This window comes from Micropterus salmoides, unplaced genomic scaffold (genome assembly GCF_014851395.1).
Source record: "Micropterus salmoides isolate LMB-PRFRI ecotype aquatic unplaced genomic scaffold, ASM1485139v1 Ms_hic_scaffold_14, whole genome shotgun sequence".
Classification (NCBI taxonomy): domain Eukaryota; kingdom Metazoa; phylum Chordata; class Actinopteri; order Centrarchiformes; family Centrarchidae; genus Micropterus; species Micropterus salmoides.
In genome coordinates this window covers 4,376,429-4,401,828 of record NW_024040485.1, presented here as the reverse complement: position 1 = coordinate 4,401,828, position 25,400 = coordinate 4,376,429, and the positions used below count along the sequence as shown (strand labels likewise).

General features: G+C 39.9%; 1 protein-coding gene across 2 annotated transcripts in view; it reads right to left on the bottom strand.

The window, feature by feature from the left end:
• The window catches only part of LOC119901696 (extended synaptotagmin-2-like), a 55,494-nt gene that overhangs the window by 3,364 nt on the left and 26,730 nt on the right, over window positions 1-25,400 (bottom strand). Inside the window, exons 8-23 of one of the 2 annotated variants that reach the window (XM_038717283.1) lie at window positions 19,261-19,316; window positions 16,054-16,174; window positions 15,372-15,548; window positions 14,228-14,310; window positions 13,212-13,260; window positions 12,410-12,499; window positions 12,077-12,172; window positions 6,920-6,982; window positions 5,413-5,487; window positions 4,208-4,294; window positions 3,925-4,074; window positions 3,132-3,547; window positions 1,450-1,548; window positions 1,229-1,360; window positions 998-1,103; window positions 697-746 (exon numbers count right to left, since the gene is read on the bottom strand). In XM_038717283.1, the coding sequence (XP_038573211.1) occupies window positions 697-746; window positions 998-1,103; window positions 1,229-1,360; window positions 1,450-1,548; window positions 3,132-3,547; window positions 3,925-4,074; window positions 4,208-4,294; window positions 5,413-5,487; window positions 6,920-6,982; window positions 12,077-12,172; window positions 12,410-12,499; window positions 13,212-13,260; window positions 14,228-14,310; window positions 15,372-15,548; window positions 16,054-16,174; window positions 19,261-19,316 (1,850 nt within the window). The remainder of the gene's footprint in view (window positions 1-696; window positions 747-997; window positions 1,104-1,228; window positions 1,361-1,449; window positions 1,549-3,131; window positions 3,548-3,924; window positions 4,075-4,207; window positions 4,295-5,412; window positions 5,488-6,919; window positions 6,983-12,076; window positions 12,173-12,409; window positions 12,500-13,211; window positions 13,261-14,227; window positions 14,311-15,371; window positions 15,549-16,053; window positions 16,175-19,260; window positions 19,317-25,400) is intronic. The other variant, XM_038717284.1, reaches the window with a different exon arrangement.

Below are 25,400 nucleotides of genomic sequence, written 5' to 3'. Positions count from 1 at the left end.
TTCTAGGACCGTAGTTCTTTTGCAACAGCGCCATCTAGTGGAGTAGTGGTGGGAATGCACAGCAACACGAAGGAGGTTAACCCTGTCTGCATGCATATAATCAATAACTTAAGTTTAGACACACACTCGGTGATGGTTCTGGTAAGGATAACTGGCTTATGGGGGGCTGTCAAGAGTAACACAGCTAGCTACTTTGATACTCAAAGTGGGCGTGGCTAATTGGAACAAATGTAAATTTCTAGACATTTCTCATTCAAACTTCAAAAAAATCTAAGAAAGTCACCCGTTTGTCCTAGAGAGCTGAAATCTTTTCAGCACATCCACTGAAATGTGACGAGATGTAACGTTTGCCTCACTGCAACCTATGGCCAATTCAGAAGTCAGTCACTCTATATTTTTCAGAATATGCTAAATTCAATTAACATCTATATCTCTAAGTCGGTGGTGCGGTGGTTAGCACTGTTGCTTCACAGCAAGAAGGTCGTGTGTTCAAACCCCGGTTGCCCCGGCCTTTCTGTGTGGAGTTTCATGTTCCGTGGGTTCTCTCCGGGTGCTCCAGCTTCCTCCCACCATCCAAAGACATGCAGGCTAGATTAATTGGTGATCCTAAAGTTTTAGCGTGAGCGGTAATTGTTGTGTTACCAAATGACTCAAGTATGCTTATAAAAATTGGGAGATCAAAGCCATTAGACTAACCATTGTGTCCAACCCTTATTGATGTCCTCGTGGCTCAAATCCACCAGAACCTGACGAGAAAAGGCAACAGCGTGTTTAGCTGACAGAAATAATGACTGAATTTAAATGACAGCATACATATTTCAAATTTAAAATGACAGTACATTATTATGTCCAGACTAATCAACTATACCTGAAGATATTTTTGTAAATGCAAAAGTCAGGATTTAAGTCCATTAGAATTCATCATGAAACAAGATACAAAAAAACAACAAAAAAAATTAATTTCAAAACAGTTCCCCAGTCCTGTGAAAGTCTGTACCTTTCCCAGAAGGCCTTTGTGTTTGGAGAGCAGGCCTCCGCCGTTCTTCACTGCAACATCCAGAGTACGCCTGTGGAGCTCCACAAGGGAAACAGTGAACTCAAACCTGATCGGACAGAGAGAGAAGAGCACACAGGGCATTTACAACAGTTACACTCAATAATAATAAGCAACCACTAAGAGAACTGTGTTTTCTCACAATACAAGTGAAAGCAGAAGAGTGGAACTCACGTCTGATCGTAGACTGGGTTGAGGTTTTTCTTGAATGTGTGAGTTTTCCTCCTGCCCGACCTCCTTTTGTCAGGGAGCAGGTAGAGGCGGACGTAAGGATCTGAGCCGTGGTCAGTGAACGCTATTAGGTTTCTGTGGAGGTAAACACGTGAATATTACTCGAGAGTGAAAACACTGACCTGTGTTTTTAGAAGAAACCCCTCACTCTTACTGGTCGGTACCTGCAGCGGTGAACAACCACGATGAGTTTATTCCTCTGGGAGCTGTGCCTGACTGTCAGCTGGACCTCACCCAGCGGGAAATGACTGGGGCCTGAACCACTGCAGAGAGAGACAGAGAGAGAGAAAGAGAGATTTTTCACCTCATTGTCATTGTGAAAGCGTGCAGTTACAACTGAAGGTCCGTCAGGTAAAGGTTTCAGATCTGTAGAAATATCCTCTTAAAAGATAACACTGGCAATTTTTTCTTATTGTTAACAGCCCCATGAAAATATGAAACAATGAATCTATCTAGTATCTTATTGCTCTGTGCCATAGAGCTCCATTAAAAACTATTAAAAACCCATAAGTGAGCCTCGCTGCTGCTCTGGGTCACATGTTCCTTCATCACCATGAACACACACCCACTGTAGTTTATTCTGACTCAGTCCCACATACACATTTTAATCCTGTTTGAATAAAGTTTGATGAAAACGTCAGTGAGCAGCTGCATTTAGGAAATTACTGTGCCTTAATCACACACACACACTTTGATTAATAGCCCGGGCTTTTATTTGCTAAAAATCACTGAATTGACCCCGCCTTTATTTTGGACAGGTGTCCATATGGGACAGGCCTTTAATTCCTTTTGCACAAAACTGAAATAGGCTACTATGAAACAGTTTATTTATTTAACAACAATATGAACAGTTTGAATATTACTTGTATAAAAATGATCAAATATTAAATACACGGCATTCATTTGATCTAGCTCTGACAGACGGCGTATGCACTTTTATTTTTAAGACAGCAACGTAAAGAAAACCCAACATGGTGTAGGATGAGAGCGATGGACTTTGAATTTTTATGAAAAGCTGTTTCGAGTCTTATGGTCGGTGGACCTTTACAGAGCATATAAATAATCAATAAAGGGACACATTCAGACTTAATGAGCGCTACAAAAGGTAACGGGAGTCTGCACTTTTTTTCCCCCCATCTCTTGTACCATGCTGGTTACGAATTAGACTAGAATGTAGCATATCCATACTGACATATTGATCATACGTTTAAACAATAATATTTGTATTAACAATCTAAGCAGCTTGGAAGCAGCAAAGGGGGAGCGCTCTGGCGAGATTTAAGAGGTTTTATACATCCAAAGAACTTCTATAAAAGCCAGACCAGGTGTTTACTCGAGGCCTGAGTTTATAAGCGGGTAGGTGACTCGGCTATTAATTGACGTTTTATGGTACCTCTGGTATTGTACAGCGAAATTAGCTCAAACACGACTTAAACTCTTCTATCAATGCTGAAATGGAATTATCAAGGTTAATTTACTTGAACCCGATGTCAGCAGGGATTGGCTCCACCCCCCGCGACCCTGTACACAGGATAAGCGGTTGACGATGGATGGATGAATTTACTTGAACTTTAATATAACTTTGGCAACAAAACCTGGTGGAAAAAAAATCATAAAAGTGGAGCTACGATCTCTGTAAAAACTAATCACTTTTGTCAAAATGATACCGGTGTTAAACCTCTGTTTGAGTTTTCCTGTTAGAAGATTTTAATGGACACTTCATCCAATCAGATAACTATTTTCTACGGCTATAAAGTCATACAAAAATTTGCCCTATACATGGTCAGACAGACCGTTCCTTCATTGGATGGACAGATAAATGCATATATGATTGATTGATAGATACTTTTGCAGCTGGTGGAGTCTCAGCTGCAGCTCCTGAGTAGCGTAGGGGTTGGAGATGTCCGAGGCGATGCTGGGCGTTGGCTCCTTGCCTCCAGCCAGGAACTGCTGGGAACCAGAGATGGCCAGGTTGGAGGTGCTCCTTCCGGTCTCTGCCAGGCCACGGCCTGCTCCACCCAGCCCCAAGTCTGTGCTTCCTGGAGACCTCAAGGGCTCATCTGCCTCCCGCCGCCGGTTCACCAGGTCCTGGGTCGAGGCAGAGACAGAGCGGGGGATGTCGGTGGTGGAGGAGGCGGGCTTGGGGAGGTCAGAGGAGACAGAGGGACGCGGGGTGGGGTTGGAGGAGTTGGCCTTTTTGACCTGCACGGAGGACGGGGTGAAGTCTGAGGATGAAGATGTGGTCTTTTCCAAGCACAACACCTGAAACGATTCGCGTACAGAGAAAAATGAGGAAGAGGCAAGTGAGGCTGACATATCTTTCATTCGTGCCTTTTTCTAGATCCTTGTTCTGTGTTAACAAACACTATTTCCATAACATCCCAGAAAAAACTAAAAAAGTTCAATAAACGAATAAAGTTCTGCTTTATTCTAAGTTTGAAGCTGATGTCATGTTTCCAGTAAAAGGTGTGCGAGCCTGCCCAATTTGGAATTTTAAAAAGCTTCAAAAGTAAAATGGCGAAACCATTTCAGGTGACCCCTGCACGCTAAATCTCATGGCGCTAAATGTTATGTCACGACTCATGACAAAGGACTAATTATCTTCACTAGAGAACATCATCTGCAGGCTGTCCTCCTACCCGCAGAGCCATCTTCATCTTGAGGGTGCAGCTCGCTCCAGAGTTCTTCAGGGGGAAGCGCTGGTTCAGAGTCATGTCCTCCGCCTCCAGCAGGCGACTCAGAGGCAGCGTCAACACACCCAATGAACACTCGTGTTTCTCATCCTTCACCTGAAAGACACAAAACCATGAGCTGACAGGTTAATGTCAGTCACATATTCATGAGACTGGAGCAGCAGTGAAATGATAAGCCGACAAAAGTAAAGCAAATATTATATTGGTGTTCCTAAAGAAGCTTCCGTACCTCAACCTTCAACTCTTGGCTTTTGGGGTTGTGGATGAGGAAGGTGAAAGTTTCCTCCCACACCGGTTCATTGCTCTTATATCTGACCTGGAAGAGGACACAACAGAGAGGGGTTAGAGGGAACAGAAGTCAGGGGGACATATCAAGGCCTAGTCAAGACAGACGACCCTGACGTCCCTGAAGTTATTTCAGTTGCGAAATTGAAGTGACTAATTTGTCGAGACTGACTGAACACAGATTAGTTGTCCACCAAATGAACTGCGGCTACAGAATAGAAATGTGCTAGCTTTAGGATGATGGGCAGCATTATTTTGGGAACAACTTTCTCTGTCAAAATGTATTCAAAATATCAAACAGCCTTTTTCTTAAGACAAACTGACCTTCAATAGTCCACTTCATTTATCAAACAGCTAACATGTAATGAGCCGAGGGAGGGTAAATATAAAGTATTCTGAATGTTTTTATTGTTTTTCAAGTATAGTTTGACGTTTTCCTTCTTTGGGAGAGTGAGATGAGGAGACCAAAGTGGAAACACAGGCATGTAGACTTCTCTAAAGCTCACTGATTAACACATCTTTTTGTTAAATTTGTACATGAGCAGAAATGTAAAAACTTCAATTTGGGGTTTTAGGGGGAGTTTTGTGTCGGCTAACATCAGCTTATCCACCTGCCCAGCACTTCTTTGCAGATACTCTGGTGATAGTGTGGTAAGTAGTTCTAGCAGGTAACTCCTAAAACCACAAGCTGTAGTTTTTACATTCCAGTTTTTGTACAAATAAAACAAACAAGATATCAAATGGAGTTCTTAAAGTGTTTTTAGCCTAATGTTGAACTTTGGACAGAGCCAGGCCACAGAAGCGGTCTCTCCCTGATTCTTTATGCTAAGCTAACTAACGTATTGACTCCTGCTTTGTGATTAATGCACAGATGTGACATTTATATCGAGATTCTCATCTCATCCTGGGAAAGAAAGCAACTACCTGAACTTCCCAAAACATTATTACATATAGCATAGTATATAACTGTTTGCTAAAAGGTGAAGCAGTCATCGATCAACGTGAGCCCAGAACATACTTCAAATATCATGTAATTCAAAGTCACACTAGCCATAGCTCTAATACTTTTTGAGATGAGAGGATCCACAAGTTTAATATTGAATGAAAGAATGATGGCGGGTATGAATGTGGACCATGTTTGGGTCTCACCTTGCTGTCGTAGGACTTGTGTCCCACTGTGAACTGGACAAATGGACTGGGACTGCTGGTCACTTTTTTACCGGACTGCAGAAGAAGAAAAACAGGTTTTACAAACAAGAAAGAGCGATGGTTAGCAGGGCGTTAGCAAACTCTGCTAGCATTTATCACTTCTTTGAATTTCACTTAGAGAAAAGTATTTTTTTACGAAACACAAAAAGTACTGACAAGTTTCTTTACAGTTCAGTTAGCAAAGGATTTCTTTAAAAAGATGTAGTGATGGAGTGAAATGAGTCTATAGGTCTTGCTTCGGTCAAGATTAAGCTCAGCTAAGCTGTTTTAGCATCTTTCTATATAAAATAATGAAATCAAATTTCTAAAATGAGCATGAGCTCACGCAGTGTCATTTTTGGGCATGTGATATCGCTACTTATCACATTATCAAGAAAATGTGTTATTTTTCATGTGAAGGAATTAAGCAGTACAGGTATCAGGTAAAATTATCTATGGACCCAAACCAGGAAGTCTGGAAAACCCGTCAAATCAGATTGAAAAAGAAAAGATCAATTAAAAATGTCAGAATCAATAGGCTGGGTGTGAATGTTCTTTAGACAACAATGTTGTTATTTACAACACACATTGTTAGACACAGTATCACACTTTTAGTCAACAAACATGATTCGTGAAGTTTGTTAATGATTTCACAACAACAACAGTCAGTCAGACAGTACAGCCACGGAGCTGTTTTGGATGCTGCAGCAGAGCCCTGCTGGGTACATCACCAAGTGAGCTTGAACTCTGTTAAAGTATAACTTAATGGGCTTAAAATGTTTCACAGCAGGAGAGAATATTCACCCCTTTAAGATACAAATTTTCAAAGTGCACTACAGTGCTCCAAATTCCCCAAACATTCTCCCAAATGTCTCCCAAAGGGATTTGGTGAAAATAAATCACTTAATTTATCTATAATATCCAAGGCGAACAGCCCTTACTGAATATACTTTTCAAAATAAAACCACCATCCAATTACAAAGCATTTTTTCAAAAACTTTATTAATATGTTGAATTAGTTTAGCAACCTTTGGGTCTAAAACTGTATGAACTAAAATGATACAGTACTTTTTAAAGTGTAGAAGGGCATCTACGGCAAAATATCTGCATCACTTTTAGCAACCACAGCATTAAGCAGCCATCTGTACTTATGCAGTTGTTAAAAGACTTAATCTACGTGCTTACTTCAAACCACAGTGTACACTATATGGCCAAAGGTATACAGATACTTTTGTTCTGGGGCGGTTTTTCCTGGTTTGGTCGAGGTCCCTCAACCTCATCCAACATTTTTCTGCTGTCAAGACTGAAACCAGATTGGGGGCTACTGGCCACAATCACATAAAGCTGTAATATTTGGGTGTCCGCATACTTTTGGCCACACAGTGTAAGTATGAGTGGACTGTGTGCGCATCATGTCACTGTGTTCCTCTGTTTCCCTCCTGGGTGTACTTCGTTGCCGTGTCGTTACCTTGATTGCCTTACTGAGCGAGGCCTCCGTCAGCCCCGCTTGGTTGAACTCTAACGGATTGCACTTTGATTTTCCCCCAGGAAGACAAGGAAGGAGAGAGCAAACAACACACAAACACACCAGCAGGTTATTTGGGAACAGAGGGGCATGCAGGGAGGAGGAGGAGGAGGAGGAGGAGGAGGAGGAGGAGGAAGATGGAACACACGAGGACCACCGCCATCACCAAATGTTGGGACACAAAGAGACAGACAGAGAGACAACATGGGTGAGATGATCACATGGTTATTGTCATTCCCCGATTAAACCTGGACACAAAACTAGAGTTCAACCAATACTGGATTTATGAGGCATAATAATATATTGCAACACAGATGGCAAACTATATCTATATTTGGCTGTTAAAAGTATTGTGGCAATGGTATATATTGAGGCAGGAGTTTTTTCCAGTTGAACAATAAACTAGAAATGTAAGATTATAAATATTAACTATAAATTAAAATCCAAATTAAACAAAAAAAAAAAATATATATATATATATAAAATAACGCTGACCTGCAGTACTTTTAAAATGCAACTGGTTTTAGAGTCACTATCTGCCATGAACTCGTGTCAGCTAAAGAATATTGGTTAAACTCTAGTCAAAATACCACAGCATTAGATGGGAGTCACTGACTGAAATGGAGAGAGAAATGAAGATTAGAGGGAAGGAATCAGAAGCTGAGATGCTTTTATCTTATGTTTCTGTATTTATATTAGTGTGAAATGTTATCAAAGCCAACTCCCCTTGCAGAAGGTCACGTACAACACACCCCATTAACAATGTACTGAATCAAGTATATTTCATAGGATCAAAAACTTGGCAACAACAAAAGTATGACCTCTGGTGTCTGATTCTGCTCGTGTTTTCATCAGATCACACCGGGACACATGAAGCAGGTATGGATGCTAAAGGCCCAGTTCTACTTCTGCGTGGAGTCTGCGCTGGCTACGTGCCGGCGTGAGCATTTAGACGTGTGCGTTGTTTGTGTCGCTCCGTAATTACGCCGCCAAAACGCTAGTTGGCAGTGGGTTGTCTATATTCCACTATGTTGAGTTTCTCCTTCTTCTTCTTCGTTGGTGTAGGCTACAACAAACAAAGTGAGCAGCTCATGTTAGAGCTGATCTGAACAGCAGTTACCTTTTGGTGAAACTATTAAAGTGCAGAAACGAGAGAAGGCGTTGGAGGAGATGGTATGTACGACCCTTGAGGCAGAAGAAGAGGAAATGCAATGCTACCAATCCGACCGAATCACCATTCTTGCGGTCTGCGTCACCGTGACACGTAGTAAATTTTTGGGGCGGTGAGCATCAGGCCATGGCGGAGGGTACGCCGTAGATTAGACTCAGAAGTATAAACCGGCCTTAAGTCAGTAATTTTATCATAAACGTCTACTGAAAAGAAAAGAGTGACCTTTGGGGTTAAATTTTAACAGTGTGAAAAACTACTAACTTGTAGCACATACATTACTGGATGTTCTGGTAATTTCTGAAATGTAAAAATGGTGTGGAGTTAAACCCATTTTAATTAAATTGTACAGAACTTCATCTGTTATTCCCTCCTATTCAACTTTGTTCTAACATGGAGAAATGGGTCTGAAAACTCAATCCAGATCACTGATGTGAGATCAGCGGTAAGATTTTTAAGCAACACACAGACTTGTTGACAAGTAAGCAGTTTGATTAAAGGGGCATTAACTCATCGGTGACACCTGCTGGCCCACAGTCACAACTGCAATACTTATTTAAGCTTTCGACATCAGCCAGTATTCATCTCAGATAACATTTCCTGTCAAAAGGTCTGTGCAGTCCTTTAAAATTATACGTGCTGCCGCCTGTGAACCACCACAGGGGGAGGGCTGATGGGGAAAACCAGCACACACACACAAAGGGCTTATACAGGAAGGATGGAGGGAAAGCAATCCACTCAGAATTCACCCGCCCTTCTCCCAGTGTCTCAGGACAATCAAAAGGCATTCCTTCCTCTCAAAATTAATTAGATACAAAACTAATTTGCAACTACAACATACAATTCTTGAAGGCTGTCGTAACCTGCCTAGGAGGTGGGAGACTTTCTGACTGTTTGTGAGATTTTGATTCAAGGCGGTTGGAATTTTGTCAGTGAAAGGTGTGACAAATATTCAGCCCTGACAAGCTTTTTTACATGATGAAGGGGAGATGTTGAAGAGATGAAACTGGAATATTATGGACTAAAAAAACCCCAGCAGATAAAAATGGCATTTGTAAAAAGAAAACTTCTACAATATCTCAATATTTTTGTTGATGAATAAAAGAAAGATTTTGTTCCTCCACGTTTTTGAAATTTATAAAAATATATTGAGGCCGTTTGCTAGAGATCAAGTAAAATGATCAGCAACGGCAAGTTATTACACTAAAATGTTTTAAAACTTTTTATCAACTGATGATTAAAACAAGACTGACATGTTGGTCTAAATGTTCATCAACTGAACGTTTTTGTCAACTGACTGAAAAAGTGTTAAAATAAGAATGAAGTTGAGTCACCATGTCTGAAACTCACATGGACTTTTGATCTCAGGACTCAGACTAAATGTGGGTGATTAAATTAATAGCAATTTAAGAAGAGTACATTAAAACACTTGTCCGGTACTTTTTGCGCTGACTATTGTGACACATAAAGCTAAAAGTAAACCTTTGTAATAGCATACAGAGAGCAGTACTGGTTGTTTTATCCCTTTGAAACTCTAAAAGGTAATGTAATCTCTTCGCTGAGGCAGAACAACACCACCATAACTTTGTTTTGTGGGGCTCTTTTTATTGGACACATAGCTGCTGTTTCCACTTTCCAGAAAATAACCCGTCTGATAAAACTGATGAGTAGAAACAATGTCCAATGTGTCAACTAATCCTGTGAGATCAATAACTCTTAAAAGGGAAAATAATAGAGGAGGAAGGATGCTTTTGATGGTCCTAAAACATAAACCCACAAAGTTGTTTACTAATTTTCAGACCATGTTCCTCAGCTTTGTAATCAGTCAAACTCCAACAAACAACACTCATACCAAATACTGATATTAAGGAACTTAATAATTATTAAGTAACTCATGCTCTGGTTGGGATTCATGCTCATCAGGCAAAACAATTGGAACCCTTGCTTTTTAAAAACACAAGCTAACATAAAACAAAAAGGAACATGACCTCTAGACGTACTCACACCTTGGAAACCAAACTACTCTAGGATGCAGAAAACAGCCAGCAGACTCACAAATAAGGTCCTATAGAGAGAGGCAGTGTTCTCGCAAAACACGAGGCCCGCCGCCCGCCTCTCTTTTAAGTAGCCAGAGCCCAAGTTCCCCTCGAAGACGCTCTTCGGAGGGAGAGGAGAGAGAAGAAGCAGAGAAGATAAGAAGGCTGAAAAGAGGAAGGTGAGGCCCGTCTGCGCTACACAGATCAAACGCCAACAAAGAAAGCTCTTCAGACTAGAAAATACTGTGCAAGACAAGGCAGACTCCACTCTCTTCACTTAAAGGTGCAACGACAATCAACAGTTCAGTTACCGCAAACAAATGAGAGCACTGCTGAGAAAATTTATTTACAGCCGGAATTGCTACTGTTTGTGAAACACAGTATTCAGTTCTGTTATTACATACATGCATGGGTGTGATCTAGATAGCATTGAACTTAACTAGTAATACCACTAACATGAGACAGAGGTAGAAATGATCAAAACTCTCATTTGTTTACAGTAATTATATAAAAACGTATCACTGTCAATATGAGACTCATGCTTTCCTCCCTTGTAATGCTTTCCAATCTAACGGACTGGATTTTTTTTTAACAGAATGAATATCAATTTGAATGGTCTTATATTCTTAATAAGCATTTTCATCCATGAAACTCTGTGTCTGCATTTACCCTGAGACTTAATCTACTGATACAGCTGCTGCACTAATGGTAACATTAACTAATTGTGACAGCACTTAAATCAGCTTCCCAGCTCTCATTAACAGAAGAACAGGATCCTGCATTGAAGCAAATAACAATTTTAGCATATTAAATAGACTGAATGGAAATTTTAAAAAGCTAAAGCGCAAAACTTGAGACCGGATGAACACAGCCAGAAATAATAACGTGCCTTTCTGTCTGAATGAAACAAAACAAATATTACAACAAACTATTACAACATAATTCACCATTATTTAATTTGTTAAAGTCTTCTTTCTACTGCACCTTTAAGATGAGATGGAGTGAAGAGCAGAAAAGAAGCTCAGAAAAGCAGATAAGTGACCGTGGCGAAGGTCAACACACCGAGTGAACTACGACCAACTAGGGCTGGGCGATATGGCCAAAAAGATTATCACGATAAAAAATGTCATATTTGATATCGATAATTATCACGATAAAGACGTTAAGAAACCAGATGGTTAATGGTGGGTTCTTTATGGTCCGAACATGACAAACACTTGCCAAACAGTGGATCTCTTATCAAATCTGAGGTGGAACATTCAAAAACAATTAAGATAAAATGTTTTTTCATTTGTAATTTTGTTATTGAGGAAAGTTATATTGCAATAATTATTGTTATTGTTTAATTGCCCAGCCCGACGACCAACCAGCAAAAGCTGATTGGCATGAAAGTATTAACCAGACAGCAATGAAGGCAACAAACTACAGCTCCAACTTGTGCAAGACAAATTAAAAAACATATATAAATATATAAAGTTAGGCATGATAAAATAAAAATTATGAGAAACTCCATCAAAATGTTTAGTGTCTCATAATTCTGACTTAACATCAAGAAGTTCCTACTTTTATGTTTATCGTTACTAACTTTCCATATTGTTTTCTTTTTGCGGCAAAAATGGGCTTCAATAACAAAGCTGTACATTCGACAATGTTGTATTTATTGTGGGACATGTAAAATGCCGTGAGTCTGATTTATGATCAACAGCTTGTGAATGTCAGCCGCCACCCGTCTTTATGACAAGCTGCTTTCCCTAAAAAACAGAGCATCTATAAATCACAACCGTTTTTTTTTTTGTTTTGTTTTTTTAATATCTATGTTATATTTGCTGACTCTAAGATGAAGCTGGAAATCATTACTGTAGGTGCACTCTGGGAAGTTCGACCAGACTGACTTACCGGCAAGTTTCTGGCCGAGTCCAGGAAGATGACGAGCAGCGCAGACGACAGGCCGTCGTTGGCTTGACCACGTTCAGCTTTGATGCTCATCAGTGCCTGTGAAGAAAAGAAATAAAGATACAGTTAAACAGTAACTGCTTCGTTTTTGGTAAATTTGATCCTCTGAGGCTTCATGTGGGAAGAATACATAGGTTTACAGGTTCAGGCAGGCTGGAGGTCAAATGTCCATCACAAGTTCCCCCAGAGTCAAAGACGACATCTTCAAATTGTTTAATAACTTCAATGAACTGCTCATTTCAAGCTGTTTCCATAAGTGTAGCAGTGGTACTGTACCTGGTCCAGCTTCTCAGGTGTGGGCAGCACAGACAACCACTCCAGTTTGAGGTGCAGCTTCCCCTTGGGCACCTCTTGCATTACAAACCACTGAGGACAAAGAAATATTCCTTATTAATATTGTAAGCATTAAACTTTCTCTAGACATATTTCCATCACATAGCATCAAATTCTGTCTGATAAATAAAGAGACAAATATAAAGTAGAGAGAAGGAGATGAACAATTCTGACATGAGCTTTTTAGTGAGCATTTGTTTAGAGCTCCTGCACAACAGCAACAGGGACATTTTCACAGATATAAACAACTATTTTTGCTTCTCTTTATCAGTGAATGTTACAACACAGCAATCCTTTCTATCCAGTATATATTGTGCTTTTTCTCCAGGCATTGATGTGATTTGTAGACATACACAGCAAAAGATTTTTTTTAGAAAGACAAAGATGCAATAAAGCTAATAAAGCTAAGAAGCCGTGGGTGATTACTTTGTACTACAAAAATACAATTGATTGTCCTTTTACCTCATAATTTTATTTCATATTTAAGTCAAATTCCCTAAATCACTCCCTTATTTTAATAATAATAATAATAAGACATAAGGTATGCTTTACTTTAACACTTTTTTTTCAGGGACCAAGAGGTCAACTGTCACTCAAACCCTGAAAAAAGTGCAGTGGGGTAACACCAGAGTAAGGAACACATAGGATCAATGCTTTTGCTATATGAAAAAATGTCTACTGCACTTTAGTCTAAAATGGGGCTGACTGCTGAAGGCACTGAGAGGAGGTCAGAGATTCAGATTACCTCGTCAACCTTCTGTTCCTTCTGGATCTCAGCCATGTCGAGCACCAGACTGAAAAACATGTCACAAACAATACAAACGTTCACAGAGGGCCAACTCATCACACAGCAGTTTGGCTGCAGTGTCCCGACAGACTGTTTCTCACTCTGTGGTGAGTAAATGGGCTCTGGTGGAAATTAAAGTTGGACACACAACGCTGCACTCATTAAACACCGCTGTGAACTCTCTGTGAAAGCTCCACATCGCTTTCAGGGGCCTTTGATGAAAAACTTTAGGTAAATGGAGTGTAAAATCCTATTACATACACAGCAAACTCTTTCTGACAAATATGATTTGTATGAAAAACACAATTAACACAACACATAAAGTCCTCAGTTAATCCATGAATTATCAAATCTATATGTGCAGCTATGCTTATTGAAGTACACCTTATTGTATGTCGTGTCAGTGCTTGTATGTACTGAACTTGAATTACTGTAAAGTGCTTTAGTGGGTCACAACTAACAATCATTAAATAACTAAAAAGGCAATATAGATAAATTATTTTCTCCAGTAATTAACTAAGGTGATGTCTCAAATGTCTTGTTTGGTCTGGACAACCCCTCCTAAACACAAAGATATTCAACAGGTAATAATGTTAAAAAGAAAAGCAGTAAATCTTTACATCTAAGGAGATAAGATATGAGGATGATTTGCATTTTTGGTCGATGTGTGACTTGAACGATTATCAAAATGATTATTGACAAGTAATCTGATTATTCAAGCAATCATTCAAACCCAGTGACACGAGTTAAAATAATTTGCAAAAAACTCAAAATCCATGACAGTTTTTGGCCTTATAAAGAGCCTTAACTCAAAAGATATTAAAACAATAACCATATATAGGCATCATTATAGTTTGTGTCTTTTGAGTTTAACAAAGGTCATCAGTAGATCAAAACAGAGGCGGCGGGGTAGGAAGGCTTCTAACAGGTTCTGGCAATAAGAAGTAGCTTTGTTGTATTAACAGAACCCGCACCATCCCAGGAAGTCGTCTTCATCAGGGTCTTCATCAAACAGCTCTATCTCCAGATTGGGTCCGCAGTTATCGTACACCAAGGCCTGAAAATAGGAAGAAACACATTAATATGACTTCATACACACTGAACCCAGGACAGGGGGAATACATGGGGGTTTTGGATCCACTTACTGTTGGTGCACACCTCCAAAGTGTTCAGAGTGAACACCGAACTAACAGTGACTCCCCGTCTGTCTGCTACTTTCCTCTCGTTTTCCCATTTTCGACTTAGGCCTCGAGAAAGAATTTGCATCCACTTGCACTTTGTGCTTGATATGTGATTATGCCTTAATCTCGAGGTCAACATTTTACATCTTGACACATTCATCTGAGGCAAAGCAAGCAGTTAAGTTTCTCTCAAAAAAATTTACATTTTCCTTGTCGACTTTCAGTGCAAAGATGAAAAAAAAATGCAACTGCGCAAATGTACAATGCAACCTGAAAAAGTCTCATGGACTGACGGACAATAACAGTTTGTGACAGATTTTGCTTGGGGTTAGAATTTGGTCACTTTGTTTAAAAAGTATAGACATTGGTTTTATATTTTTCACTTATTGTCTATTTAGAGATTATTTAAAATCTCCAAATCAATCTCTGTGCCTTTTCTTAGCATGTGTATGTTGAGTATTGAGAGCGTTATGTGTAGGCCACGATTATTTGCCATAAATGGTACATTTAAGACTGCACGACGTGGAAAATGCCTTCATTGTGAAAATCACCTTTTTAAGAAACAAAGAGACAGTTTTCTGTCACAAAATAATAAAAATATATGATGCTAAGTAAATTACATAAATTGATAAAATTCAAACTGAATAAAGAGGCTATTACAAATATTCCGCCCTAATATAGACAGAAATGTGGATTAGATCACAGGATACCTTCAGGAAACATTAGTCTTGCAAGCAGCTTCACCACAGTTGTAGGAAGGGTCTTTATTTATTTAGGTGAGATCCATGTGTGCAGTGTGTATCTTTTCATGCATGATGCCAAAATTAAAACAAAATAATAATTCCAAAATTAAAACTATATAAAATAAATTCCATAAACTCAAGTTTCCTCCCACTTAATCTCAGATTGATGCTGGCTGTCAAACCGTGTTGCTCACCTCGTAGACTTCGTTCCATTTTGGGTTTAGGTTTTCCTGGATGACTTTGCTCTTGAAGAGCTTGGTCCCGACATGGATGACTCCGTACGGGTCTGACTTTCCTTTCACCAGCCCTCCTAGGAACTTGTCTTTAGCCATCAGGTCCTGGGCCTCAATGAAGTGGATCCTCAGAACGCCCTGAGGAGAGAGACGAGTAACGGACATTGTAAGATGAGGATGGACCAGGAGAGGAGGGCGACGGGTCTTAAAGAAAACAGACTATCTCTGAAATCATTTTATATTTTAGAGTGCACGGACAAGTGAGGAATTTTCACAATAAATAAGTACAACTTGAAAAAGTACAAAATCTAATAAACAGTCTGAATGAAAATCAAGCAGGGCCCATATATAATCTAATCAAAGCTGCGATGTGAGTTAGCGTTACGATCATTTGAATTTGGGCAAGATGTAAAATAGTCTCTGTATAGGATCTGACAAAAGGGGCATTCTTGTAGTGATTTACTACGAGGAGTAAAATCTTTTGGGTGGAGTTTTTCACTGCATTCACATTACAATGATAAAAGAAATGTGTACAGCAGAAAATCATCACATTAGAGAAGCTGTTTAGTATTTTTCATGACCAAACCACACGTTTCGGTCACTCAACATGTTGTTTTAAAACTGTAAGTAACTGTAAATGCACCTTGGGGATGGGGAAGCGTAGCTGAGCCATCTTGGCCTCTCCCACCAGAGGGATGGTGATGCGGTTGGGCAGGACCAGAGCGTTGTTGATGATGTCCTGGAGGATGTTGTCACACAAACCACTGAGAGCGATGGAGGAAGAATGGAGGGAGGTGAGGGAGAGGGTAGAAAGAGAGTAAAGGAGGGGGAAAACAAAGAATAACCTTAAAACATCAAAAAGAGTAACAATGTAATACATGGGGGAAAAAATGGAAGCCAAGGAGGTGCAGTTAGTACAAATTAAAATCCAGCTAAGACAGAAACATTAGACATTCTTCTAAATGGTCCTGTGTTGCCTCACAGTAAGAAGGTTGTGGGTTCAAACCCCGGTTACCCCAGCCTTTCTGTATGGAGTTTGTATGGAGTATGGAGTCAGCTGGGATTGGCTCCAGCGACCCTGTACGCAGGAAAAGCAGTTGACAATGGATGGATGGATAACAGGTTAGGACTGACTGATCCAAAAAGGAAATAACACTAAACCCTGGTGTTTATACAGAAACACACAGGAAACTGTAACAGTTGTTTGGTGTGTGAGAGTGAGTAGGATAGTCTTTGTGCATATCGTTTGGTTTATACAGCACAAAGCACAAAGACGCACACACAATATTAATGGATGAGTACAGACAAGTCTTCTTTCGCCTCGTTTCCTCTAGAGGGCAGCAGCAACCTGCATTAAAACCCAGCTGCATTGCTTTGCTACAAAAAGAAATTACCCCTGAAAGAGCTGATCCTAGGTCAGCTTCACACCACAATTTCATGTGAATGGTAAGTTTCATTGTAGAACTGCTGATTCCTGGTCTGCTCACTCACCAAACACATAATCATTTCCAGATAAAGCTTACCTCGGCTGTGTGTGCGACCTCAGGTTTCTCTGCTGTTTCAGGACAAAATGAAAATCATCACAGGGGAAATACTGAGTGTGAGGAGTGTAGGGCAAGAGCAGGTCTTCACAGCACGCACATACACACACAGGTATTTTCCTACAAGCTTGTCGAGCAAGGAAAGCGACATTTCACAGGGCGGAGTCCTTTAGAAACCACAGAGTGTTTCTCTGCTGAAAACAAACAGTAAACCAACTGAAAAAAAGCAACAGGTCAATATGGAGAAGTAACAATGCAGTTAGCAGCGTGGTGACAGTGCTCTGCAGGACAGGGTGTTCGCCAGAGCCAGGTTGTGTATCAGGTTGTGTTGTTGTTCTTGAATGTATAGTCTGGGCTATTTTATACAAAATCTATTTATAAAAAACAGCCTGTTGTATCTCTTATATCTCAACAACTCTTCAACGGTGTGCCATGAAGTCCATTCCCCTGGCTTCTCCTCTAGCGCCACCATAAGGTTCACATTTATAGTCCTGAGTGAAATGCCAACTATTTGACCAAGTGCCATTAAATTTGGTACTGATATTCATGTTCCCCCATAATGATACATTGTAACTGTCCCTTCACTATCCATCTAGTGCAATCCAAATACCTGTATTTTGTGCTAATTAGCCAATGTCAGCATGCTTAAGATGGTGGACATGGTAAATATTGAACCTGCCTAACATCAGAATGTTAGTAATGTTTCTGCAAGCATGTTAGCATTGTGACATTAGCATTAAGCTCAAAGCATCGCTGTGCTGTCTCCTCCAGGCTAGCCTCTGTTGGAGTGAAATGCACAACATGATGTGATGTGGTTACACTTTTTACGGCTGTCCATCCCAAATGTCAATGTGGATTTAAATGTGGTTTTCTTAATTCTGGAACATCTCGTTAGCTCTCTAGTGAGGCCTCAAAAGCGCTCATAATCATCTCGGACGTTTTAGCAATTTAACCCACCATGCAAAGCATTTGATTATATAATTACAAAAACACTGCATCCGTCAGCATTGATGTAGTCAAATCTAAAGTTTTTTGGTTGCTGCTGTGTATGCCTCGATGTTGATGCTAAACTAAAAGAAGTCCTGTCTGGAAAAGCTTCCATACCAAATCCACCCAACATCACATCTCTGTCTGCAGCGGTTCTCCTGTCATAAGCACGTTACTATAAATATCAACACTTAGTGGGGAAAATAAATCCATTCTGTGATCTGGTGGTTAATGTAATGGTTTCAGCAGCAGAGCCTGAGAGACTGCTCAGGCTCTGTGTCCACTGGGAACTTCTCTTCAAAGCACCGGCTTCATTTTGTCATTATACCAAGCAGGAAGGATGTGCTTCTACACCGAGTGCTCGGCATGTTTTTAGTTCTCCTACTGTCGAGGGTTTGAAGTAATCAGATGTGATATTTTCTCACAAGGGCCCACTAAAAGAATAATATGGTGTTTTTTGAAAATGAAGCCATGTAAATGTGTTCTGGTACAACTTCTAAATAAAATGATGAACCTGAAAATGAGGCTGAAATCTGTGGGTAAAAAGTAAACTACTTACTTTAAGAATGTAATACAATATGGTGTTGATGAGTGAGTCACAGAGAGAAACTAATAAAACATCTTTCTTGCTGGTACTATATATAATTTCCACTCATCCACTCATTTCAGAGGCCCCATAATGTGGCTAACGTTTGCATTGGAAAGCAGATTTCAGTTAAAGCCTGTGCACATAAACCATAAAAATATTTCCGTACAGTCAAATAGAAAGTTGGAATATTCCCACAAAGCACTGCCAGATGAATATATGGAAATAAAAGTTTACACCGCATTAGAAAATAACAATGATGAATGCTAACCGATGTAAAATGCACTGCTCATTATGTCTTCATTAGGAAGGAAATAATGAATAAAATGGTGACCTCTGAAGTGGTCAACTTTAACTTGTGTGCGTATATTATGTGTGATACATACAGTACGTCCACATGGAGACAAAATAGACACAGTTATCACATCATGTCTCTATTACACACACACACACACACACACACACACACACCCTGCTAGGTCCCAGAGAAGCTGTTTGAAGCCACCTGGTCATGATTATCAAAATAATGTGTGTTCAGGATGGGGCTCAGTTCTTAACAACAGAGGGAAGTGATCAGCCTAATCAAAATCAACGGATGCACAGACCAACTAATTACACACAGACATGCAAATGCAGACCTGTAATTTCAAGACAGAAACATTGAACACACACACACACACACACACACACACACACGGTGACAAGACTCTCCACAACATTACACGCAGGTACTTACTTAATACCGGGAATGTCCAGCATGTTTGTGAGTCCTGTCCAATTGATGTCCAGCAACTGAAAGAGAGAGAAAAAAATAAGATTGAGAAAAAAGACAAAACAAAAGAAAGACAAAAATGATTTTCTGATTATCCCTACTCTGACATACTGCTCCTCCTGTTAATGAAAAGCACACTTTTTTTAAAGTTCAGAGTTGCCTTAAAGACATTTGTTCCCACGACAGTTCAGTTTTTAAAGGCGACAATCAGCTGCATTTTACCCAGGCATTTCATGCAGCAACAATTATTTACAAAAAGTTGTTTTAATAAAAATCTATTAAAAGATTTACAGAAATTCTCTGACAAGCTTATGTTTGCCTTATGAGCATTAGTGAGAAGAATTCAAACCTTTACTACCTATTTAATTATGGAAATTTCTCCCTGACAGCAGCTTAGGTTTAATAATATCTATGAAAAATGGGTAACGGGTAAAACGTTTTTTAGAGCAATGTTCTGCCATTAATATAGTCAAAATGATTAAATAAACTGAAAGTTGGAACTAAATATTGGCAATTAATCTAACTGAATCAATATGATTCAAAAGAAAATTTCCAACTACAGCAGAAACTTAAAAATAAATGAAAGTTTTGGTGTGGAACAATACCACGGTGGTGAGGTTTCCCAGCACCGTGCTCTTCTTCTACACATTATCAGCTCCTCACTGACGGCGTCATTGTCAGCAGAGCAACTCTAATTCTATCGACTTGATCATTAATTCAGAGGGGCAAAGTGAGTTAGCCTTCATACAGACAGGAAGTAAGGTACTGTGTCTACCTGTCTTTGGAAATTACTTAATAAATAAACAGCAGATGCTAGAGAAGTGAAGTAAGACACAAAATGTGCAAACAGCTTTTGAGTCGTTAGCTTGTCACCCATATGAGGCAGTGGATGCACAGCCAATGAGCCTTGTCAGTTCTTCTTAGATTAAGTTACGTGGATTTGCTTTTGAATTCATTTGAAAGCACTAACTGTCAGCTCTCCTCCATTTGAACATGATTTTTGGAAAAAGTGACAGTCCTAATATGTGTGGCTGTGCATGTGTTAGCGCACATGCCTTCATACTTTCAGAAAAAAAATACACCCTCATTCCAATAATGAGTCCACAACCTTTTGGTGCGACTAAAACGAAAAAGATAAATAGAAATCAAATCCATTAGGCTGTCAGAAAGAATGCAGGCAGATTACCACAATCCCATAAAAATATTGAACTATGAAGGGTGTTGATAAAGGACAGACCCCTTGAATTCACCGCAACAGTGCTTTTACCATTTCAGGTTTTCAAGATGAGCAGTTAATATTGACCTTTCAAAGACTGTCACTGGGCCACAGAACGGACTAAACAGCACGAAGAGATGCAATAATAATCCTTAGACGAGAACATCCACGCATGTTTCTCATACGCAGCAGTTTTCTAACACAGTTATGAGGCTTCTATATACTTCACCTTTAAACTGGGTTACCTGTGGAACCAGATTATGAGGAGAAGTCACATATCAAGCATTATTATCAGTTCGTCAGACAGGAATGTCCAACAGTCACTGCAGTAATAAGCAAGGCTGAATCACAGCAACACACACACCTGACACACCCTGCTCTCTGATCAATGAATGTCATGGTTACTGCTGCTTTCATACCAGCTAACAATGGTACTAACAACTTCATTGTAGTACAAACAGTACAGGCGGCAATGATTAGCATTAGTTCTGTTATAGCTGTATCTAGGAGTCGCAGAAGCCCATTTAACAGCAGTGGTGATAATATTAGGATATTAGGAGTAGTAGCATGGGTAGTGTTAGTACATAATATGGTGTTCTATGAACAAGGTCATTAATATGTTGCTATAACAGCCTAGTGCAGATCATGAAAAACAGCCCAAACCAAGTACACATAGTATGTGAACGGGGGTGTCCATGGCAGTGAAACTTCTAGGAGAAGCAAGGGTTGAAGACACGGGTAAATTCTTCTATCAGGGTATGATTGGGAGGTAAGTTGACATTTAATACATTGATTAGATTTGACATGCGGTTTTGCATGCACTTCCCGGGCCGCCACAAATAAATGAATGTATGGGAAACACTGTATTGTAATATATCACATACTGTGATATGTCAAGGTATATGTAATGTGATACAGCAACAGTGCAAGGAATATTATGGTAATTGTATATTTTATTCAAAAAAGATACTGAAAAACCTGTTACTAGATAAAACCACAAAACTGGAGTGTCTGTTTTTTTGTCTAATGCAGAGAATACTTTGACAAACTGCCGGACTTTCATCTCAAAAGACGCAAAAAAATCCTGTGAATCCAAGGTCACCAAAACACAACCCTACTCACATTAACAACATAACCCACAATGGCCTGCTTCTTTGGTAGTTAAAGAACAGCAAAATGTCATCATGTGTACCTGATGACATTTTGCGATGACTTGAAACGCTGTACTCTTGTTAAATGAAAACCGTTTCTGAAAGCGAGACACTGCTCAACCCCAGAAGTAGCTAAAGAACTCAGAGTTGAAGCAGCAGTATTGGCAGTGGCATTAGCATTAGTAGCATCAAAGCTAACACTATCAGTAGTTGCAGAGGTAGTGAAGTGATTGTAACAGTAGTAGAAGCAGAACTAACAGTAGTCACAGTAGTTTAAAATTAATCCTGGTAGTAGTTGACGTATTAAGTGCAGCTACAGCTCTTTAAGTTCTAGCAGCAGCAGTTGTAGCAACACAGGCTGTAGAAAAACGTTGGCATCACGTCCGTAATGAAGACCGGAGTTTGGGTTTACTGGTTGCTACGCTCTTTTGTCAGAGCATGAACGCAAAAATCTCGATAATTTTCGAAATAGGGTGTAGTCTGGATGGAGCTGAGGCGTGGCAAGCAAGCAGGAGCTACCAGGCCTGAGTGAGGCAGGCTGAGACAGAGAGACTCTTTGTCTCGATAATCAGGACAATTTGATTTTCAGAGAGTAAACAAATCAATCAGAACACAGAAGCAGAAATATCTATTTCAGACTGCGAAGCAGCCCCAGACTGGAGCGTTGACTGCTGGTCAGTGTTCAATCATCATCACACAAACTGTACCGTCACAAGACAATCACCAGACTCATGTTGGGAAGGCACCCAGCTCAAAATAACTCCAGTTCACTCACCATAAAAGGAGTGTGCCAGTTGTCCGAGTTAACATATATGTGTGTGAGTAAGAGCCAGAGGGAGGAGTGTGTGCATGTGTGTGTCAGAGAGTCACCACAAAGTTGAAAAAGGTTATGAAAGAGGCTTAAAATGTCAAATGCTGGAAGCCGTTATTACGGCTGAAGCAGATGAAGGGCGATGAGGAAACTGCTGAAATGCCTCTGCATGTATTCAGAGCATCTGTACATGGACACACACGTGCACACACAGATAAGGAACATGTGGATAGAACAACTTATTTAGACATCATTCCAAAAATAATCTTGTTGATGAGCTTGTGTCCCTGTTGTCTGTCCAGAAAAATTAAATACAGAAAACAAGACCTTTAACTAGTCGAGTTTGCACTTACATCATCCGGTCAGCATGAAAACACGGCAGCTCAGCTTGTCTGAGAGCTGCACAAAACTGTGTGAATGTTCACATGTCAGTCAAATTTCCTCTGTGAGTCAAATCTACAGGAAACACATGGGGGACTTACAAGGGACAAATTGACCTAAAATATGTGCTGCATGGGCAGAGACCTTTCTAAGAGACCTTAACTTTTAATCCATTGTACAGATCAAGGATCCTAAAGCAGGATCCTACCCATAATGTAACTCTATCTTTATATTATATCCTTCCTTCCTGGTAGATGTCCACTCAGCTTGTAACAGAGGCTTCTAGTTATACATTCGTGGTCCCCCAGCCCAAGCTCAGATACTGATGTTATTAAGCTTCACTCTCCAATTTCATCCAGAGCCACAGAAGACTCTATTCATCTGTTTCCATAGGCTGGTTAGTGCTTACTATGATCAGAAAACTGATCTTTATGGGTGAAATTGAGTTTCTCTTTAATCCTTATGTGAGACTCTGTCTCTGCCTGTGTGTTAGGCTAATTAAATGTACAGTATGTGTGTCCATGTGACTTCACTGGCATGTGTTTTTATGTGTGTGTGCAGCACAGTGAAGTGGGCGCACGTCTTTCAGTGGCCTAGTTAGTGCTCTAGATGCATACCACTGTGTGGACCACAATGCATTCCTGCCAGGCTAGCACAGGAAGAGAATGAAAGCAGCTGGGGGATTTCACAGAACAATTCATGTAAGAAAACAACGACCGTTACAGAAAAATAATGGTTCAAGATATAATAATGTTTTCATTATTAATTCAAAATTAATTTACCATAACGCAAAATGTGTGTGGAACTATGGAGGTTGCTACATTTCATTCATTTTATCACCAAACCTGGTTCAAGTGTTGGCCGTCCTTTGCTGCTAGGTGTTCTGTGGGTGCTACTCTACGGGTATTGCTCCAGACTGAAACGACATTTCTAGCTGTCTGGAGCAGATATGCTGCTAATGCAATATCCTAAAGGACTTGTTGATTTACGTACTGTCGGGCTAACTATTGTGCATTTTACTATTTTTACTTTTACTCTTGTGGACTTTGTGGATGTTTACTGCATTATCACCATGTTGTAGTCCATGTTGATCTTTCACTGGTGTTACTTTGTTTCCTCTTGTCATGAAGCACAATGTAGCTAACTTGGCAGCTAGTCTAAACGTTTGCGAGTCCAGTTTCCTCGTCACTGTACTAACTCATTTTTACATTTCCTTTTGTCTTATTCGTGTTCATGGAATGTCATTGTTTTCTGATTTGTTATAGGTATTTGTTGTCTACAACAGTTTTACGGTTGCTTCAAGTAAAAACTTCAAAGGCAACCCGTTATCTTCAACCATTAATGCAAGTGGGTTTAGTTGCTGCATAGCTGGGCACCTACATGCAGAGTGAGGGCAGAATAATGTGTCATCTACAGCGTCAGTGAATTCTGGTGGCCAACAAAAAAAAAAAAAATTGGCTGATTTAAAGCTATTTAGTCATTCTTGCTGCGTCAATATGAAGTGTGTTTGCAGAGGCCTTTGAGCCCCAAGCACGGAACATGAAAGAGATATAAACCACACATCCTTTCTGATTATTTGCTTGTTCTGGAGCTTTCAGCTGCATCTTAAGATCACCGGATGAAGACCACAGTGAGATGAGAAGAGTTTGCTCAGAAATCTTCATTACAATTGATCCATTCAGTGATGTTGAAAAAAAAAAAAAAAAAATCACACATTCAAACGCCACCTGCTGATGAAGACTATGAGATTAAGCTGAAAGCCCTGGAAAATGGTAGTAAATATTTATAACTTCAGTCAAGATTATTTTGTTCTACTACTATTTGCAAGAATAACAATTAACTGCCATACTAAATGTCAAGTGCAACAAGGACAAAATGCACTGATACAAATAATCAAATGTCTAATTACAACTGAAAGTATGAACAGACAGAGTTCACATGAAACCAAAGCAGCACTTTATTCACTCTTCCTTGTACTAAATGAACCTGACTTGACCACATTCTTCTTTCAAAGAGAAAGCACTCAATGGCACAGATGTACTAATAATACATACTAGATAAAACCAAACAATCCGTGGTATGTGAAACTAATTACATCAATAAAACAATGCACCATGGTTACCAGTCAGCTCAGGACAATTAAAGTTATCTCGACAACATTCAACAACAAACGTGGGCGCCAAACTCTGTGTATAGTCCAACAGAGTAAAATTACAGTATGGACAATCAGGATGACAAAATCATAGAGAGACTGTAAGCATATATGAAGAACAGAGAGCACGTCAAACTCAGCTGTCAGCTTGCAGCTAGACAACCAGCCAGAACAAGACTGTGGACCACAGGCAGGAACGGGATGGGGAAGTACCACAAGCAACCAAACCAAACACCAGAAACGTTCTGCTGTGGTTGATGAGTTGGTCTATTGTGGCAGCACTGTGACAGATAACCAACCAACAGAGGATGATACATGATGATACACACGGTGAGACGACAGAGATGTCAACCAGGTACATATTATAGCAGAGGGGTGTATTTCCATTTTGAG